The 21,875-nt window shown below is 44.1% G+C and overlaps 1 protein-coding gene across 1 annotated transcript in view; it reads left to right on the forward strand.

Annotated features, from left to right (window-relative positions):
- Positions 1-14,760, forward strand: part of Pip5k1b (phosphatidylinositol-4-phosphate 5-kinase type 1 beta) — a 269,852-nt gene extending 255,092 nt beyond the window's left edge. Inside the window, exons 14-15 of the mRNA XM_051200132.1 lie at positions 952-1,069; positions 13,995-14,760. Of these exons, the coding sequence (XP_051056089.1) occupies positions 952-1,069; positions 13,995-13,997 (121 nt within the window). The 3' untranslated portion in view covers positions 13,998-14,760. The remainder of the gene's footprint in view (positions 1-951; positions 1,070-13,994) is intronic.
- Positions 14,761-21,875: the final 7,115 nt, after the last annotated feature.

Consider the following 21,875-nt stretch of genomic DNA (forward strand, 5'->3'; position numbering starts at 1 on the left):
ACATTTTTATTTTTATTGTTTTAAGTGCCATTTCTATTAATTCACTTTCTGCCTCGTGGCTTCATTACCTCACCTCTATATTGCCCTTTCTGCTTGCTCTGCATCTCCACCTTCTTCTTCCCAGCGTCCTCTCTGCCCAGAAATCCTGCCTAGCTATTGGCCGTTCAGCTTTTTATTAAACGAATCAGAATGACACATTTCCACAGTGTACAAAAGGATTATTCCACAACAGGGATCCTCATAGAATATGTAATAGCACCCCATGTTGTTATTCCAGATGTGGTCCTTGGACCAGCCCAGCATGAGCATCACCTCAGGCTTGGTCAGAACTGTATGTAATTCACTGACTCTACACTAGCAAGGTCCTAGAACCTGCATTGTGAGCAGCCCCCAGAAGCTTTGATGGATACTGAAACCTGAGACCCATGAAAGCCATTGAACCTTCCAGGCCCCAAAGCAGGAAGAAAAGAAAGACGAAGAAAGGGATGAGAAAGGGCGGGAAGCAGGGGGCTTTTTGTAAACTAGCAATGTGTGGACACATTTTCCAAACGTATAGATAAATGAGAGGAACACAGCAGTCAGAATTGAAAACCAACCACTCAAAATGGTAGATACCACAGGCTGCTAGCTTCACAGAACCCTTGGTTTACAAGAAGGTACCCACAAATCACCTGCAAACATTGTGAACTATAACATATGTGTGGGGGGGAATGTTATTAATAAAATTTTATTTAAAGTAAAAAAATTATTTATTTCTAAAATAATATTTTTAAATTTTAACCTAAATGGCCACATTTTCAGGGTGACTCAAAAAAAAAAAAAAAAAAAAAAGAGAGAGATTTTTTTTTAACCCAAAATTCACCGACACAGCCTCTTTAACCAATAACTTGGGACACATCCTTGGATCTGTTCTGCAGGCCACAAACTCATTATTCATCTTTGTTTTTACAGCAAAGGGTTACCTTCCAGTTCAACCTTCACCTTGGAAGAGGGGACCATCTACCTGACTGCTGAGCCAAATACTCTGGAAATACAGGACGACAATGCCTCTGTACTGGATGTCTATTTAGTGAGTGATTTTATTCTCTTCTTCTCCCATCCCTCCTTGACTTACACAAGACTAAGTTGTGTAAAGCCAGGTGTGCTTGGGGAATTTAGAGAAATGATTGCATCCTGTCCCTTCCACAGACGACAAGTCTTTCCAAGCTGTTTTTGTTCCATAGTTTGTTAGAATGTTGGCAAGAATTGATAGGTTAATTGTTGTTTTAACTTCTGCACAGTGCCTGCATCCTAATCTACTGCTATTTCAGCCAGCAACTGCATCTCTGCAGTTGCCTGCTTCTCTAGCAACAGCCTACTGGCTGCTCAGGCCACAGCCTAGTGGGAATTGTGTTCCTACAGACATTGACTCTGTGGCTGCCGCTAAAGGTAGCTTTAACTAAATCTCTATCATTCTGTGTATAAATAAGATTCGAGGTTCAAAGGCGGGGGTGGAAACCTGCTAGCCCAGAGAGGTTTCATGGAAAAGCTAACCTTCTTTCAAAGTGTTGATGTCTCCAAAAGACCTGCACTTCCACTCCGCCAAAACAGGAAAACCTGCACTACTCCAAATCCCGCCCAACTACTTCCTGCGTCTCGTATCTCTCCCAGATGCCCTCTGATGCTTTATGATTACTTTCTGTCCATCAACTGCTAACTCAGCCTCCTGACCCAAGGTCAATTTTATTTAATCAATGCAAATGCAAACTTGTGGTTCGCAGTGTGACCAAATGTCCCCACCCCCAAAAAATAGTGAATAATAACTCAGCAGAGATAACCAGAGGACAGATCTCATGAAGTGAAGGCGAAGCAGGACGCCTTGATTTCATTCCGACAAAGTAAGCTTGGCCTTTGACTCAAGCGGTGCTCTCGCGGCTGTATCTTCTTTATTTTGGCATTGCCTCTGTGATAAAGCAGTAGGCTAGATGGCACAGCCCTGGGAAGAACTCCAGTTCAGAACTCAGGAGTTGTCTGGATGACACCACTGAGGGTTGTCACCAGCTGGTTGTGTGAGATGAGACTGACTTCTTTGACTGTGTATCCTTATCTGACAGAGAACAGAAGTCATGCCTGCCTTGACTACCTCACAAGTCTGCCTTGAAAATACCCAAGTGGTGGGGAGGGCAGCCCTCCATTAGTACCCGCCTGACTGCCTGCTCCACCTTTGTTGACTCTTAGATAGTGGGCGGGGGGGGGGGGGACCTCGGAAGACTAGAAGCAGTGTTTGCCCCACAAATTACATCCCACCCACATCCTCCGTGTGTTGTATGCATGCCCAACGTCACGTGAGAAGGTTGAGTGGGATGGCAGGTGTCTTTTGGAATGTTGTGTTTTTAAGTTTAAACCCTACAGCCTATAGCCTGGTCTCCTGCCCACAGGCCCCTCCTCCCCTAGCTTTTGTGTTCTAGCCCTGCACCTCCTCACTCCCCCCACACAAGCCACGCACTGTCTCCAGGTCTTTGCTTTGCTATTCCCATCTGCGTATTCTTTCTCAGGCCCAAGCTTGTCCCCTTGCTTCCATTCCTCATAACTCCACTCAAACGGCTTTCCATCTTGACCAACTCTGGAAAATAGCAACTCCAGCAATAGCAGCCATGGTGAAGGGGGGGGGGTCTTTATAACCGCTAAATTATTTTTCCCCCTTTTTGAGACAGGGTCTCTCTATGTAGCCCTGCCTGTCCTGGAGTTCACTCTGTAGACCACGCTGGCCTCATTCACAGAGATCTGCCTGCCTCTGCCTCCTGAGTGCTGGGATTAAAGGCGTGTACCACCACAAGCTTTCTTTTCTGCTCTTATTCTTTAATGTTCTAGTATGGCAGTCCTCAAATCTGTTGATCTCAGGACCCCAAAACATCCTTGAAAATTACTGAGGACCCCAAGAATCATTGAGGGGGGCAGGTTATGTCTTCAAATGAAAACAAAAAATGTTTACATATTCATTGACTTAGGATGATGGTTATGATAGCTAAGTAATACTTGTATGAATATAATATGTGACTATATCTTACAAAACACAAATAAACTGTGAAAATAATAGCATTATTTTGCTTCCAGCACATCCCTACCATCTCTGGCTTAATAGAAGCTAGAGTGGAGCTCCTGTCTTACCTATTTCCATAGCAACTTTTTTTGTTTGGTGGTGGTGTTATTGTTTCTTGAGATAAAATCTCAGGCTAGCCTCAAACATACAATCCTCCTGCCTCTGCCTCTCGGGCCCTGGAGTTGCAAAAGTTGCACCACCACACTGGAATTATTTCTGTATGAGTCTTTGCCACCAGACTCATAGTTTCAGTTCTGGTCGGAATTCTCCTGTGGATGCAGAAAAGGATAAGAGGGAAAAGCAAACAGCATGTCAGCGCTGATAGGAAAACCATTTGACCCAGTGACCCCTATGCAGTTTTCCTAGGTTTTGAAGATAGCCTCTTCACCTGTTGCAAAACCAGATGAGTTGTAAATGAAAGAGAACTGGGCACCTAGAGTCAGCGCCTGCCTCGGCTCCTCAGGGATCATTGACCTGGGGTTGATCGCTCTCTTTGGGCTTCAGTTGTCTGTCTATTGTGGAATATCAAATGTTCTCTAAGACCCTGTGCTGATTCATTCCGAATCACATGGTTGCACCGGGGTGGCTTTCCAGACAAGCTACAGTTGTTCTCCAAACTCTGCCGTTTCATGACCTCCCCCACTACTAAGCCTTGCTTCGACTTCAGGACAATACATCTAGAATATTCAACCCCATTAACTTGTGGTTCTGGGATATGTTTTCTTACCAGAGATATTTTCATTTTTTATTATTGTTTTGAATGCCATGCTACATGTGAAAGATTCAGTTCATTGCTCGCCCATCAGGGTTTTCATTTGCCTCTACATTTTTGAAAGAGTGACAAGAAAGAAAATCCAGTCTGGCCTAGGCAATTTCTCTTTCCTTTCTTTTTGACCTAATTCAGAAGCTCTGGATCTCAGCCATTTTTATCCCAGCCATTTTTAATTGAATGGGCCTTGAGGCTTCTGTGATGACTCTCTGTTTTGTGTTATGGCCCAATGACGCCCAATGTCTCCTGTGAGGTTTTCTCCTTGAAGATGAAATGTTTCTTTATTAGCAGTGATATCTTAATCCACTTTCTGTTTACCTGATCCTCTAAGGATTTATAACGCTGTGGAACATGCAGATTTAAACCACATTGATTTGTGCATATCAGATAACATGAAATTTCCTCTTAGGAATCCACCCAAACTCGTGTCTTCCAGCTAAGGCAACCTTGTGACTTGCCTCTGTAATTTGAACTGAAATTTAAAAGGATGGTTGACCTCTAAAGAGAGCTACCAGTTTCATCATCCATATTCAGGTGTTTAACTCAGGTCCCACCCAAGCTTTCTCCCACACTGCTTTCCAGAAGCCCTTTACCTTCTCCCAGTGTACTCCCAGGCTTTCTGGCTCATTTGCAAATATTCAAATCAAGGGATGTGGGCTTTCTCCAGTGACCAAAGATGGTTCCTATTGAATGCTGAGCTGATGAGACGCAGATTAGGGTATTGAAAAGAATACAACAGGACTGAGTAGCTGCACTGATGACAAATGGGCGCTTCTGCCTTCTTCCTAACGGGACAGTCACCCACCCCAGTATTGTAAGATACCAATACTATTGCTTCAGATTCTCAGGCAGTTTCTGCCTGATGCAGAATGCTATTTGATGTTGCTGGAAAGAGGAACAACAAAAAGCCATCCCCACTGGAAAATGGAGTGTGAGAGAGTGCCCTTTCATGGCACCCTGGGAATGGGCTGTAAGTAAGAGATGAAGGGACTGCATTTTTAGTAACAGAAGTCTAAAGGATGGTGCCACCCTTTACTTTATTCTTCACTTCTATTACTGGCTCCCTGAGTTATGCCTTTACACTTTTCACATTAGCATCCTCTCAATAACACATCCTTTATTTGTGAAAGTACTTCTGCAAACCGGCCATTTGAAGTGCAAAACCAGCTGCGTGTAAGGAAAAGAAACAGTTAAGCCATTTTTTTAGCCACACCAGTATTGGAGATTAGTGCACCAACAGGCAGCCCTTGGACAGCTTGATTATTCGGTCGGTGTGTTTGGGGTGGTTAATGGGGCTCTTTGATCATAGGAAGAAGGGGGCAAAAAAAAAAAAAAAGTGAGAATGATTGAATTAACAGCAGCCATGCCATTAAGCATGAGGAAAGCCTGAGAAAATATGAAGACAAACACTCAACAAATTAGGTCACAGGGGTCTTAGAAAATTCACCGGGAGGTTTTGGCAAAAGAAACTGCATTTCTAAATGTGAATTTTTCGGCTTGGAGATGAAGGGCCCCTGCACAGCCACACAGCAGTGGTTGGGTCTCTGTAATCATTCCTTGCTTAGGCCAGTATGGGCTGCCCCAGGGGGTGTAGATTGAAACAGTGGCATTTCCACAGCCTCTCTGGATGGAGCTGGAGTCCCTGCAACCCGAGGTACTGCTCACGTGCTCAGTGGGGTTTTGTGAGAGTAGAAAATGGAGAAAGGGCACACAGCTCCTCAGGTTTGGAAGCTCTGAACTAAAACACCTTTCCCGTTTGTCACACGCCTGCCCTGTGGGTTACTGAGATTGCAGAGAAAGTAGAATAGGCCTCTTAGCCCAAAGTGCTCACCTCCTTAAGTTGTTTGAGTAAAAATGTTTTTAAGGCATGTGAAAGAGCTGGGGGGAGGGAGGGTCGTATGCAGACATGGTGGTGCACACCTTTGAGTCTAGTGCTCAGAAGGCAGAGGTGGACAAGATCTCTGCGAGTTCAAGACCAGCCTGGTCTACATAATGAGTTCTAGATTAGCCAAAGCTTTGTAATGAGACTTTACTCAAAAATAAAATAAAGGAAAGAAAGGGATGTCCCTGCATGTGTGCTAGCACACTCAGAGGTGACAGCTATTCTTAAAATAGAGTGGTGTATGCTTGAGTTAAGAAGCAACCAGCAATCACAGGAATTTTTTTTTTAACAGATAGCATTTAACTGCTGTACAAAATTAGAATTGGAGCTGGAGTTACAAGGGTACACTGGCTTTCCAGTTCAGTTAGGCTCAGTTTTAACGCCAGTTTGCAGGGCTGTGGCAAAGGGATTTCTTTGAAACATCCTGGCTGCATTGTCCTTGAAGCCCAGTTTGACTCTGACGGTTAACACTAGCTCTGCTCTTCCATTCTCCTGAAGCCATCCATGGGTAGCCCTGCTATTTTCCTTTCTTTGCCTTTCTCTTTGTCCTTGTCCCTCTGGTCCCCACTGCTTCTCTTTTTGGATCTGTTCCTGTCCCCTTCTCAGTCATAGGAAGCCAGAGTTTTCTTCACTCCTAAGATTCTCCAACTGCCAGGCATTGGTGGCTCACGCCTTTAATCCCAGCACTTGGGAGGCAGAGACAGGCGGATCTCTGTGAGTTCCAGAACAGCCTATCTACAAATCGAGTTCCAGACCAGCCTCCAAAGCTACACAGAGAAACTCTGTCTTGAAAAAACAAAAAACAAACAAAAAAGACTCTCCAGCCATCGAGAACGATATGCCTGAAGGGAAGCCGCTGCTATTGGTATGAACGTCATCTCTTCCAGGCTCAGAACCTGTTTCGATCAAATGATGGAATTATAACCCAAGATAGAACTTGTTAGTATCTCATGCCATACACTTGGGTCTGGTGAACCCAACTTCACTCATACAGATTTCCTCCCTGGTGTCTGAAGTGTAAGAGAAGGGTGTTTAAGGACAGTCCTTATAATAAAAGAAAAGAAGGTCTGGAGAGATGGCTCAGTGGTTAAGAGCACTGACTGTTCTTCTAAATGATGGGGGTTCAATTCCCAGCACCCACATGGCAGCTCATGACTGTCTGTAACTCCATTTCTGGGGGTTCCAGTGCCGCCTTCTGGCACCGGACATGCATATCATGCACAGATAAACATGCAGGCAAATACGAATACATATAAAATAATAAAATATATTTTTAAAATATAAACGAAGCTGTCCATGTGTGGTAATGCATGAGGAGGGGTCCAGAGAGGAGCCTAAGGGTGTGGCTTCCATGCTTTGTATCTGCCTATATTAATCTCAAACTGTGGCTTAAGCAACACAAATGTATCATCTCCTAGGGGTCAGGTATATGAATGAAAATTTCCCATAGTGCCTTGCTCCCAGTGAAGGTGCTGAAGAGAGATGCTTGAAGCCTCTGCTGGATTCACATGTTTCCTGGCATTTTTCCCCCTGGAGCCCCCTTTGTAGACCAGGCTGACCTAGAACTCAGAGATCTGCCTTTGTCTCCCAAATGCTGGGAGTCACCACCCCCCCAGCATGTTTCCTGACATTCCTAAACCTGCATAGTACCCTCTTCCTCAGCTCCAGGGTAACCCAGCTTTCCTTGTAACCCTGTGTGTCTTCTCTTGGTCATTGGACTAAGGTGTCCTCTAATCCACGGTGACCTTAACATCTTATGTATGAGTAGACCCCAGTTTCTTAAGTCACAAGTAGATGGGAATTTTCAGGGCCATCCATTCAGCCCACTACACAGATCCTCCTTCTGTCTGCCCTCTTCCTCAGCTAACAGCTAGGATGTTGGGAAGATGTTTCCAGGTTACTTTGGATTCCTCACAAAATGGTGTTGGATAAATGGCTGTGTGAAAAGACTTGTCTTAGAGTGTGCAGTGTATTTCAAAGTAGTTCCCTGGGGATAGACCCAAGCCTTGGTATTTCCAGGTCCTTTAGCTCTGAGCACCCTGTCAGTCTCCTATGCTAGTGTAAAAGAGAGGTGTGTCACTCCAAGGACCCCCTTCCTAAGACCTAGTTAGAATAAAATGCACTTTTCCTCTGATTCAGAATGACAGTCTTAAACCTACTGTTTGATACCCCTCCTTTCCAAAAACCCTCTGCTGCCACCTACTGGTAAGAAGGCAGCTCTGCATGGGGGGATAGTTAAGGCTCTGTCTTGAAACCTAATGAAGAATGAATGTGGGGCTCAATATATAATTTCTGTACTTGACCTTATCCTTCCAACATTGTGCATGTCAGTTCAGCAGGCAGCAGTCTTCAGGCATCAAAGGCAGCTCACACCACAGACCCAGCATCTGCCACCTTTCTAGTTAACCTGGAGGCTACAGTTAGAACTGTGCACAAGAGAGTGGAGAGGTTCATCTCCCCCTCAGATTCAAGCATGCCCTTCTCATTCATCAAAGCCAGTTCCCCGTGAGTCTCTTTGAAAGCCACCCCTTAGCGGTTTAAGTCTGCAGCTCCAACAGCAACTGTAACAAAGTGCCAGCAAACTCCCAGTGCTAAAGGCTTTCCTTACTAGTTAGTCTGAATGACCCTGGTTTACAGGTGGCCGAAAAGGACAGTGGGACTCACTCCAGTACCAGAAGTCCCTCCATCATCTTCTCGCCCCTTGGAAACAAATAAATGAAGCAGCAATCTGTGTAGTAATAGCTCCTATACTAACAGTTTTGAAATGAGAGGCCTTGATCTCCACTGTCTTCTGAGATATGGGAGATGAAGGCAGCTTCTCTGCCATCTACCTGCTGCAAGAATGGGCTCTTCAGTGGAGCACTAGAGGTTGGCAGGTGGCCAACACTCAAAAATTCCCTCAGTGACATTCTACCAGATTAGACCCAAATGGATGTATTCATCGGAAGTGTGCAGATCCTTCAAGAACAGAAACATCCCCACTTTCTGCCCCAGTGCCTCTCAGATGAAGTCTGCAGTCCCCGTCCTTGGAAAAGAACAACTTCACTTCCGGCATGAGTCCTAATATTTATTTAAGTTTAAAGAGAGACCCTTTTAGTTTTCTCTGCTCACCAGTTTTCCTATCACTATGACAAAATCCTTGAAAGAAACCATTAAAACAAGGAAAGTAGGGCCAGCAAGATGACCCAGCAGATAAAGGCTCTTGCTGCCATGTCTTATGATGTCATTTTTTATCCCCTCATCCCACATGGGAGACAGAAAGAACCAACTTACACAATTTGTACCAATACATGTATGCTTGCAGGCACACATACACACATTCTCTCTCTCTCTCTCTCTCTCTCTCTCTCTCTCTCTCTCTCTCTCTCTCAGTAAAAAATTTTTAAATGAAGGGGAGTTTATATTGCATCAGTCCCTGTAAGGCAAGACATCATGAGAATGCATGTGGCAGAGGAAAACCACTCACCTTGTCCCTCAAGGTCCCCATATCCTTTTCAAGGGCACGTCCCCATAACTTCATCAACTCAAAAACACAACGCTTCCCTTAAAGAGGATAAAAGACAGTTTATTCTAGTCAAATATGAGAGCATGGCCCAAGAAACCCCAAGTTCCATGTTCCAACATGGAAGCAGTTGCCTGAAGTTTCTGTGGTAACAGAAGAATGTTATAAATCAGGACACTTTTAAAATATATTGGGGTAACATCAAAGAGGCGGGTAACAGCAAAGCATGTCTATCTGCATGTGATGCTGTCTCATGACATTCTTAGTTTTGGGATTTGATGGAAGCAAGTGGTCTGTGTTGTGTAATTATAGCTAAGGATGTGTTACATTCTTTCATGCTGTGGAAAAATGTTTAATGATGCAAAAACATGTTGCATGCTGGGAAGTGGTGGCACATGCCTTTAATCCCAGCACTTGGAAGGCAGAGGCAGGCGGATCACTGTGAGTTCAAGACTAGCTTGGTCTAGAGCTAGTTCCAGGACAGGTTAAAAAGCCACACAGGGAAATCCTGTCTGGAAAAAAAACAAGAAAAAAAGTTGCATTTATTTAATTCTGTGAAGCTGTGTTGCTTTGCCTGCTTAAAACACCTGGTTGGTCTAATAAAGAGCTGACTAACCAATAGCTAGGCATGAAAAGGATAGACAGGGCTTCCAGGCAGAGAGAATAAATAGAAGGAAGGAACAAGAAGAGGGAGTGAGCAAGAAAAGGAGAAGGAGGATGACAGGGGCCAGCCATGCAACAACACAGCCAGCCAGAGTAAGAAGGAAAGAAAGGAATATAGAATAGAAAAAGGTAAACACCCAGAGGCAAAAGATAGACTGGATAACTCAAGAAAAGCTGGCTAGAAACAAGCCAAGCTAAAGCCAGGCATTCATAAGTAAGAATAAGTCTCTGAGCCTCTGTGTATTTATTTGGGAGCTGGGTGGCAGGCCCCCTAAGGGAAAAAAAGCTACAATACAACAATACACCACAATGGGTTTTTATCTGATAGTAACAGGATGTTAGTTTCAACACTAAGTGATGTCAGGAATGGCTATTTAGACTAAAGACATTGCTCCAAGATGAGGTGTAATTAGGCTCTGGGCTTGCATCCTTCCAACCCTCCAGGTCGCTACAGTTCTAATTGGTCTTTGCAGGTACAGCTTCTGTCCAGAAAATTCCATTTACAGCTTCCTCCCACTAGACCTTAGGGTTGCACTACTAACCAAGAGAACCACCATCTGGAGCACGGAGGAGGCAGAAAAGGCAGATCTCTGTGAGCTAGAGATTAGTCAGTTCTACAGAGTGAGACCCTGCCCCCAAAAGAAAAAAGTATCCAAACAACAACAGGGTCCCTCCAGCTGTGATGTTCCCCACATGTGAAATCCCATTCCATCTCTGTGTCCTGATTTCTGCAGCACTGACATATGTCTATATTATGCCTAGAAAAAAATGATGAGCCTTTAGGTTCCTGCTACTATTAAAATTTCCAACTACACTTCATTCATTTACGCCTTGTAAAACTAACATCAAGTGGAGGGGGTATACAAGTCAAATAAAATAAAATGGACCAAGTATAAATGTTTAACATAATTCCTTTATTGATTCTTTGGGAATTTCTCATCATCTCCCAGTCCTCCCATATCTGCCCCTTACGCTTGCAGCATTCCCCCCAAAAAAATGTTTTTTAAAAAAATTTAAACAAACAAACAAAACAACAACAAAAAGGAACTCTTCACACTTCCATTGTTCCTAAATATCTAACACCGCATCATTAGTCTTAGTGGCATTGGGAGCCACAGTGTATCACACAGTATACCTTTTTGTCCAACCAACCTTACTTGCAAATGTTCAGTGCAATGAGTCATTGGTCTGGTTCAAGGCCTCTGGGTTTTAGTACACCATCATCATTGGACTCTCACCAAAACTCTTCTCAGATATCCTGAGGCCACTCTGAGTCATGGAGATTCTTTTTACCCTAAATGATGACAAAGATCAATAACCCACAGAATGACCGAAAACCACCCACCCCACCTCTTGGGAATGTATGTGGTCATTGTATTCTCTAACTGCTTTCAGTTGTCTGTGGGTGATTGAATCTTTAGTAGGCCCTGAGAAAATTTAGATAATGGTCAAGTCCTGGGAAATGTAGTTGTAACATTTGAACTGTTCCCATGCAGAGGGATCAGTATATTCATCACCTGTCTTGTAGTTTTTCTTGGTTTATTTCTTATTTCTGTAGCAAAGATTTTCAGGAGGTCTTCCCCAGTCAAATATGACTTCTATTAACCTTGGAGGAATCCACAGTCTTTCATTTCCTGTGGAAACACAAGCATAACCTCTCCACCAATTCAATACATTTTCTGGATTCCATTTTAAAGTTAAGACATCCCTAGAGTATCTAGGCTGATTTAATTCAACAGCCTCTGATTTAATTTAGCAGCTGTCATTTGCTCATAAAGACCCTGTGTAACTTGGGCTCATAAGGGGGAGAAATAACTGGGAAGTGGTAGCACATCCCTTAATCCCAGCACTTGGGAGGCAGAGACAGGTAGATCTCTGTGAGTTCAAGACCAGTCTGGTCTACAGTGAGTTCCAAGACAGCCAGAGCTGTTATTAAAAAAAAAAAAAAAAAAAAAAAACATGTCAGAGAGAGGGAGGGAGGGAGGGAGAAATGAACTATAAAGCCAAATAGTGAGGGTTACAGACAGATCTCAGTGTTAGAGGACTTACTGGCATGCTTGAGACTTTGGGTTCAATTCCCAGAACCAGAAAAAGAAAAGAAGTAAGTTTATAAAATTAAAACTCACAATAGAGACAGATTATGTGATAAGTATTGATTATTTATTGCCAAATGGAATTTCCTTTAACATACTTTTTCCCCCAAAAGATTCCATTTCAAACTCTTTATTCCAAGTTTGTTTTGTTTGTCTCTTTTGAAGGTATTGGATAGCATCACATCTGTGACAACAGCTTTAACCCCTCTGATTTGGGAGCACTATATTGATGCTTATTTCTTTGTTTTTACTCTAAGCCTCAAACTCAAGACCTCACAAATGTTAAGCACATACCTTTATCATGAAGCTACATCCCCAGCCTTAATCTTATATCATATCTTATATCATGTGTTGCTTCTATAATCACTATGAGCTTGCAAAATGAAGCAATTCAATAGCTATAGGAAGGAATATCACTTCCAGGTCTAAAAGCAAAGGTATAAGGAAGTAGTTTAAATTAAAAAGTTCTTGCAGTGAGCGTGCAACAATGACAGGATAGTGTGTGTGTGTGTGTGTGTGTGTGTGTGTGTGTGTGTGACATTTAACTTTTTATTTCACACACACAAAGAAGAATTTCTCTCTGCTAGTTGTGGTGGCACACACCTGTTATGAGCAGTTTTCCCTGCCACCTGCCTGAACCCAGATAACACACAGAGACACTATATTAGATATAATGTTGTTGGCTAGTTACTGGTGTCTTATTGGCTAGCTCTGTCTTAAATGAACCCATTTCTATTAATCTAAGTATTTCCACGTGATCTCATCTTACCAGAGAGAGGTGCTGGCATTCCACTCTCTCCATCCTCCATTTTGAATCTCCTCCCTACTACTTTCCGAATCCTCCTTGTCTCCTAGTCCCGCCTATCTTGCTTTCCTATTGGCCAACAGTGCTTTTACATTAACCAATACGAGAAACGTATTTACAGAATGACATCTCCCAACACACACCTATAGTCCAAGCTACTTGACAGGCAGAGGCAGGAGTATCATTTGAGCCTGGGATTTCACTGCCAACCTGGTAACAAAGTAAAACCCCTTTCCCTAAAAAGGAAGGAGGCCCAAGGGTTGAAGAAAAGTCAATCCCTCACAACTGCTCTATGAGAAGGGTTAGTTATTCCTCTTCTCTTATCCAATTACTGACCGGGCCTGACTCTGCTTAGCTTGCACTATCAGACAAATTCATGTGTCTTCAGGGTGTTATGGCCATCAACTATTATTCCTAGTCTAGAATAGATGAACCAGGATGTAAAAGTTGGAAAACATGATGTTATATGGCTTAGATAGTTAGAAAATAGATTTGACCCAATCTATGCCTGTACAAACCAAAATGATACTCTCCTGTACCATGACACATCTATCACACACTGACACAACTGCCTCTGCTTCCTTTTGTTTGTTGCATTGTTTTGCATTGCTTTCAGTCAGCATCTTATGTATCTCAGGCTAGCCTCAAAGTCACTATATAGCTGAGGATGACCTTGAATTCCTGATTGTCATCCTCCTATATCCACATTCCAAATTCTGGGAACACAGGATTGCCATCATACCTACCTTGCCTGGCTCTGCTTGTATGTAGTTAGCAGTTTAGGTTGGACATCTGATGGCTTGTTTTACTACTAGACATGGGGATATCTGTTTTTGGAAAAGAGCATAGCCTTCCAGGGCACAGGGTACAGAAAGTATGCTAAAGCCAAGCAGCACAACCGAACGTAGTCCTGAAAGGCAAAGTGGGTCTTAACATTGCTTTGTTCTAAGCCCTCAGCATCAGTGCTGTGGCTTAACTGGGATTTGATCTTGATGAACTATGGGTAATTAACATGTCACAAGCCCCCAACAAAGCATATGGTGTCCTAAGAAAATCCCAAACCTAATACATGCTTTTCCAAGTGCAAGTTACTGGGAGAAATAACAACTTAAGTTTTCACGTATAGGCAGGCATTACAAACTGATGCTAAAAGTGAGTCTCATAACTGCTTTTTTTTTTCCTCTGTCTGTTTTTCCCTCAGTAAATAAAAGTGATAGCCACCTCAGCATATGGATGGGACCTGAACACAGCTGTGGGAGAGAACTTTCCCCACTGCAGAATTCTCCAGAGGAACTGGGCTGAGCTCCAGCATGCACAGTAAGAATCAACTGGACCTTCAAGCTCGTGAGATGTCGGGGGAATCCTGGTCCATGGCTGGTCGGCAGGTGGATGTGAAAACCGCACACTGTCCTGTGGCTGCTGTCGCTTCCTGACTGTGAAGAAACTGCATGAACTATACCTAAGCTGCTTTTCTATGCCATTGCCAATCACCCTTCTGGACTGGGGAGTGCTATTTTCCTATAAGCTCTTGCATTGTTTCGTTTTGCATGCACATAGTGATTACACACAAGCAATATGTGGAATCTGCTTCTATATTTTTTAAAAATCCATCCATGCAAAATGATAATTAAGATATAAATCCTCTGTTTAAAAAAAAATCTCTAATCATGGGATGATTAGAACCATGTCATTGAAAGGTTCAATCTGTTTCCTTTAAAGATCAGTATAATAGGTCTGCCTTTACTTTATAGAAAGCTAGCTTCTATAAAGATTTTTTTTCACTGTTTACTAGTGAAATGAGAAAAAGCAAAGTTATTTATAAAAGGCCTTATGTCATGTATATACATTGTCTTTGAAATACTTGTGATTTAGTTTATTGCTTGTAAAAGAGAAATTATATAATTTATTTAGTAAATATTACTGTAAACTATAGTTTTATTGAAAGAAATAAAATATTTTGTTCTCAATTGTGGTCATACATTGATTCCAGTGACATAGTGTGTGTGTGTGTGTGTGTGTGTGTGTGTGTGTTAGGGGCTTTGGGTGATGAAATCTTGGGCTGTCCATATAGTCGGCAAGGGCTCTACCACTAAACTATAACCTCAGCCCACATTTATTGATTGCTTAATAGAACAAGTAAGTAAATCTTTTTAATAAAAATAACTACAGTGTGGTGGTTTAAATAAGAGTGGCCCCCATAAGCTCATATCTTTAAATGCTTAGAAAGTGCCAGTAAGAAGCCTGAACCATTGTCCAAACGATTATAATTAATAATAAGCCTCATAATGATTATTTAATAAGTGGCTGTAGGGAGCAGCAGGCCAGGGAGAAACCAGTCCAGTGGAACCAAGCAAGACAGAGGAAAGCTTCCATTTACACCTAGCATAGATTTTCTGGAATCCTAAGAAAACTGAAGCTCGTGATGGGTATAAAAAGGGGGGGCGGCTACTTGCTGTTTAGGAAGGCCAGAGCTATCAGGGGTGGAGGGAGGAGAAAAGTCCAAGGGATGGGGGAGCATGAATCCACTGGGGTAAAGGGATTGTCCATTCCCTGCTGGGACCCCCAGCCCCTCCTGCCTGATGGGAAAGGGGCAGGCTGCAGCACCCAAGAGCAGGTCTGGGGATGTTTGATGCTCCAGGCAGAGGCCAGAGGCAGCTCAAGAAGGCCTGTGCTCCAAGGAGATGATAGCTGCCACCTAGTTTTTCTGCCAGGGTTCAGGGGTCCTTGGTCTCCTCTTAGCAATTTGCTTGTAATCCATGCTTGATCCCTGTCAACTTCTTCTTGATGGCATCCTTGGAGCTGGCATTTTGAGCTTAAGGGGTACAACAAAGTGCCTTGTAGCTAGCTGGTAGAGCAAAGAGCTAAGGAGAGGCCTCAACTCAATTGCCTCAATAATCCGCTCTCAAAGATGAAAGAGAAGCAGACAGCAAATTGAAAAGGGAACGGGCACTGGTACCCAACAGGCAGTTCCAGAACAAGCAAGGTATTTGAGAAGTTACCGTATGAAGCGGTGGGTTCCAGAGCCAAACCTGCCCTTCGATACTTAGTAGTAGAATGCTTACCTCGGAGTTTTTACTCCGAGGAAAATAGTGTTGCTACCCTTATGCCCAAGAGCTACAGCTGCCATAACCAAGCTTAGTTGTGCTTGAAATAACCCACCTCTGACATTTTTTTGATAAGTTTTTTTTTTTTTATTTAAATTTGACACAAGTTTGCTTTACATGTCAGTCCCAGTTCCTGAACCTTCCTGTCCTCCCCTGTCCCCCACACCAACCCCCATCCCATCCCCTTTCTAATCCCCAGGGAGGGTGAGGCCATTCATGGGGAGTCTTCAAAGTCTGTCATATCATTTGGAGTAGAGCCTAGGCCCTCCCTAGGCTGAGGGAGTATCCCTCTATGTGGGATGGGCTTCCAAGGGATAAATACTGATCCGCTACCAGAGGCCTCATAGACTGCCCAGTCCTCCTAACTAACATGGGCATTCAGGGAGTCTGAGTCGGTCCCATGCTGGTTTCCCAGCTGTCAGACTGGGGTCCCCTTTGCCTTTAAGGGTCTTCAAAACTGGCATTTTCCTCCTTAAGCCTCACGGTCCACCTAGATTGTCCCTGTCAGCTTCCAAAGAACCTCAGGACAACAGCTAACTGTGATGTCCATTAGCATATCAAAGCGGATGCTTGCTACTAGGCTCACTCAGCACCTGGCTTCCTCTCAGCTCTTCCCACCCCGCCCCTAGCCCCTACTCTAATCTTCTCCAGCTCTTGAGTTCACATCCCTTTCCCCAGCTTCTCTTTCTGGTTCAACCCTGCCCTTTCAGCCACAGGGTCTCTTGGTTCCCTAGACTCTCTCCTTTCTCTTTCACTCTCCCCAAGTCTCTCTTCTCATGGTCAAGTTCAGTCTGCACCCTTCTAGATGCCTCTGGCTGTACTCTCCCTCATAACTCTAATGAAAACCTCCTCAGCCATACCTTAGAGCAGTCACATCCTCATTCCATTTAGTCCCCTCTACCCATTATACTCTTCCTCCCTGCCCTCCTTTGCCTAACCAACTTCTGATCTCTTGGGTCTCAAGGAAGCGTGCCTTCATCGCCCCTCAAACTGAGACAGGGCCACACTCTTGGTTATCTCTATGGTAACCTTGCCATGGCTCTGTAAGAGCTTTTAAATTATCTCCTTCCCACACAAGACTATAAACTCCACAAGAACGTGTGGATTAGTAACTTTATTCAGCAACCACGGGGGGCCTGGATCTGTAGGATGAATAGGTAGCTGGGGGTTGGGAGTAGAAAGGCAAACATGAATGAGGTAAAGGAATGGAGATTAAACCAGAAAGCAGAGTACTTCTGTGGTTTGAAGATATCTAAGGAAGAAAAATTTAAGATGACCAGACTACACATATAGGTAGTATATGAGGTCCAGCCTAAAAGACAATTTGTGGTGAAAATTTCATACAGAGATTTCACTTCATCAGTGATCCATGTGAAAGAAGAAAAAATGGAGATTTGTGAAAGCTAAACAAAGCAGAAAGCTGTACTGCTTCCATTACAGTCAGAGACCTCTGCACAGGTTTTCTCAGAGCCCATGAATGGTAGCTAAAATCAGCGTGGCTTATCCAGTAGAGGGAGAACCACAGACGAAACCCCATTGCTACTAGAGATGCATCTGCAAGGGATGGAGTAAAACAAGAAAGACAGGAAATAGCAGCCTTTCCCCCAATGCATCCCTACCCTCTGGCTTCCACAATGTGGGTCCTTGGCTGAACCTTTTTTGAAGGTAATTGGCAAAGGAGTTTGGAAGAGAACCCTACAAAACAGAAAAGCTGTCCAGCCGTAGAGAACACATCTAGATGTGAAAAATAATTGCATGAGAAGAGAGAAACCTGGGAACCAGGAAGCTGCAGTTGCTGCCTGACCTTCGCTCCAGGAGTGAAAAGACGGAGGTGAAGAAGACAGAGTACCGTGGCCAGGGGCCAAGCAGCTCAGCACATGATGGGGGAAGGCCTTCTGTATATGTGTTTCTCTTATTGGTTGATAAATAAAATACTGTTTGGCCAGAGGCAGGAAGTAGGCGGGACTAGCAGACGAGGAGAATTCTGGGAAAGGTAGGCAGAGAGGGACCTCGAGGAGATGCCACCTAGCCTTGAAAGGAGAAACAGATCTGAGCATTCTCCAGTAAGCCAAGACCACGTAGAAATATATAGGTTTATAGAAATGCATTAATAATTAAGACAGAGCTAGCCAATAAGAAGGCCTAGCCATAGGCCAACAACTTTATACTTAATATAAGTCTTTGTGTGTTTATTTGGGGCTGAGAAGGATGGCAGGACCTGGTGGAACAAGAAACTCAAGCACCAAGCAGAGGTCACTATTTATAATGACTTGTAGGGTTAAATAAGAAAGAGAAAGGTGTGTTGTGCTAGCTGGGTTTTGTTTTGGGGTTAATGATTGATGTCGAAGGGCCCAGCCCACAGTGGGAGGTGGTCCTGAGTTGTATAAAAAAAAAAAAAAAAAAAAAAAAAAAAAAAAAAAAGGCTGAGCAAGCCAAGAGGAGGAAGCCAGCCAGCAGCACTGGTCCACTCCTCCGCTTCAGTTCCTGCTTTGAATTTCCACCCTGACTCCCTCAGGGATGGACTCTGACTGGGACCACGGGGTGAAATAAACCCTTCCCTTCCCAAGTTGATTTTGGTTTGTGTTTGCGGAGCAGACTAATTCAGTGTTCTTGGTATCTCTCCTAGAAACAGCAAAAGACAGGTAGACCCAAGTTTGTGTCCCAGCTCCCGGACACACTAACCGGAGAATTAGGCTTGAGTCTGTGAAAGGGAGGCTATACTGGCCTCGGTATGGGTGTTAGAGGAACTGGATGAGAGTATTTGTAAGGCACTTCACCCAGTGTGATCTATATTCTCCACTAACGAAGCCAAGAAAAAGGACCCTGTGAGGTTCTGGGCCCTCTTCGAAATCCTGTCCCAGGTGCCCTTCCCACAACACCGTTACTAAAACAAGCTGTGCTGGCTCCCCTGCCTTTCTCTGGTGTCGGGGAGCCATTAGCCCTCGCATTAACTCAGCTGTCAATCACAGCTGCAGCCACTGGAGCAAGAAGATCCAGGCCCAAGCTTGTGCTCGTGGTTGTTGTAAGTAAGGTCCATTTCCTCCTGGCCTTTGGTGAAATACCTCGGCCCCCTACCATGTGGGCCTCATCTTCACAGCATGGAAACGAGCATGCCACAGAGTGGCCAGCATGGAAGATGATGTGGGAAGCGGTGTAGCCGCATGGAAAAGTGAAGCCGCTGTCATTTGATGATTACCAAGGGCGGGGCAACCAGCCCTCCCCACAGCTACGGTCAAGACTGAAAGACCAAACCAGAGCCAACCTAGAGAAAAAACAAAAAAACAAAACCAGCACTATGTGAGAACCTGACCCCATGACCTGTGCAGATGGCTTACACCATCCATCTGGAAAAGCTAACAAGCAGCTTGAATGTGAGATAACTCCACAGGCCCTGACCCCAGGTTAGCCAATTAACAGAGTTACAAAAACAATCTTTGTGGGCACATGTGGCACCAGAGATAAATCTATAGAAACTTCCCAAGTTCCTCTAGACAACCCAACCAATCAGCTTTAAACCCGTACCCCTCACCCTATCCTGTGGTCTTTATCTAAAAAAAAAAAAACCTTGTTTGAGAGGCTCGGGGCCTTTCTTCTGTAGCTGCTGTCAGTCTGTGGGACGAGGTCCCTGCCTAGGCTTGAATAAAGAAACCCTGTGCTTGCGTTCGGAGAGTCAGCTCTGAATGGTGGTCTCTCTGGAGGTCTTGTGGACCCGGCATAACAAAGACCATCCCATTCCTGTCCTGGGAACAAATACCACTTCTGGCTACAGAGCCCTGGATTCTCCATGATCTGCCCCAGACTGAAGTCTTTGCCCACCAAGCTGAAGGGAAATGAAGAGTGTTTTCTGGCGCCCCCCTTTCACAGGCATAGGACTGTGCCCCTTAAATGTTATCAAGATCAGCCACCTGACCATGCATGTGAGGGACCTACACTTAATGATTGCTGTTTCTCACATGCTCTTCATTCAAAGCCCTTCAAGCTGAGACACTCACTCTAGTTGACAGGGAGGAAACTGAAACTCAGAGAAATGAAATATGGAGCCAATCATGGAGGCCCACGCCTATAACCCCAGCTCTCGGGAGCTGGAGCCATTAGGATGGGGAATTCCAAGCCTGGGCTTCAAAGCAAGACCCTGACTCAAAAATTCAATATAAATAAGATGAAAGTTTGAAGGGATTTGGGCAATATCGCGAAAATTATCTAAAAATTGGACACAAGTAAAAAATATTTCTATAGATCTTTAGCTCAAAGTTACACTAAAACAGTGATAGTGAAGGGGGACAATTTTGCCCCAGACAATACAAGGGACCATTTTACTAGGTCTGGAGACATTTGATTTTAACAGCTGTATCTGGAGTGGATACTACTGCCATCTAGTGGTTAGAATCAATTATTGCTACCACCCCCACAGGAATGAAGTCAAAAGGCTACTACTGAGAAATCCTAACCAAGAACCGACCATGTGACCATGTTTGGCTTAAGCTAACCCCCAGCATTACAAAGTGTGTGTAATCTTCAGAAATAGGTTCTAGTGGACAACCAAGAGCAATGGCAATAGTCTGTATGGGGTGGGGTGGGGGTTTTTGACCTCTCTAAACAACAACTTGTGGGGAGGTACCCTACATCTGGCTTGGTTTTGTTTTGTTTGTTTGTTTGTTTGGTTGGTTGGTTGGTTGGTTGGTTGGTTGGTTGGTTGGTTGGTTGGTTGGTTTGTTTTTGGTGGTGATTGTAATCAAACCAAGACCTTTATGTACTATTGAGCTATGACATCCCAACCTCATCCTCTCTTTATAAAGACAAATACATACTGGATTTGGGCCTCATCTTTGCGGCCTTAGTCAATTCTCTTAAGGTCCTTGGTGTAAATACAGTGTTGTTCAGAATGCACTGAGGCTTAGCATTTTCTGGAAGGAGTTTGGAGGCAATTTTCAGCCCATTATAACTTTCTGATTAATCTTGACACCTGTTGGGCAGGTGGGCCTGAGTTGTATAAAAAGCAGGCTGAGCAAGCCATGTGAGGCAAGCCAGGAGCAGCGTCCTTCTGGTGACTTCTGACTCCGCTCCTGTTTTAGTCTTGCCTTGGCTTCCCTTGTGTATCCATGAGAAGTATGTTTCTCTCCCGTTGAATGTTATTCTGTATAGATGTAGCTGGGGAGCCCACAAAGCTACTCATGTTTCTATTATACCACAGAGCTTCCTTGAGAGACAGAAGCTATATGTATGCCAATTCCTTAATCAACACAAGCACCCTCTGAGGCGGGTATTTCAGGACCAAAGGTGTAGCTCAGTGATAGAGCACTTGCCAAACATACTGAGTGTGGCGGCACACACATTTAATTCCAGCATGTGAGAGGCAGAGGCAGACAGCTCTCTGTGAGTTTAAGGCCAGCCTGGTCTACAGAGCAAGTTCTAGGCCAGTCAAGGCTGCATAGTGAGTCCTTGTCTCAAAAACAAACAAAAAAACCAGAAATGAATAACATGCAGTCCCAGCCACACCGCCTGCCTTATCCCTCATCATCCCTCACATGAAACTCCAAGAAGAGTTTTGTTTTTGTCAAAAAAGCTATCACATAGGGCCCTGAGGCTAGAAGTCATTTCCAGCAAATAAATCCAGCTTCCCTTCTTCTGGGCTTTGCAAGTTTCATGGTTAGCAATTATTTACTGAAATTAGTCCTGTTTCTTATTTATTCTCAGTAACATTTCATACTGGATGATTAATTCAAACACCTTATGATTCAGTTAGATTTTTGTTGTTGTTGCTGTTTGGTTTGGTTTTTCAAGACGGGGTTTCTCTATGTAGCCTTGGCCGTCCTGGAACAATTGTATTTTACACACCAATCCCAGTTACCTCTCCCTCCCATCCTTCCACTCCCCCCATCATCTCCCCAACCCACCCACCCCACCCCCACCCACTCCTCAGAAAGAGTGATGCTTCCCTGCCATGGGGAATCATCAAAGTCTGTCACATCGTTTGGGGC

The sequence above is a fragment of the Phodopus roborovskii genome, unplaced genomic scaffold (genome assembly GCF_943737965.1).
Source record: "Phodopus roborovskii unplaced genomic scaffold, PHOROB, whole genome shotgun sequence".
Taxonomy (NCBI): Eukaryota; Metazoa; Chordata; class Mammalia; order Rodentia; family Cricetidae; genus Phodopus; species Phodopus roborovskii.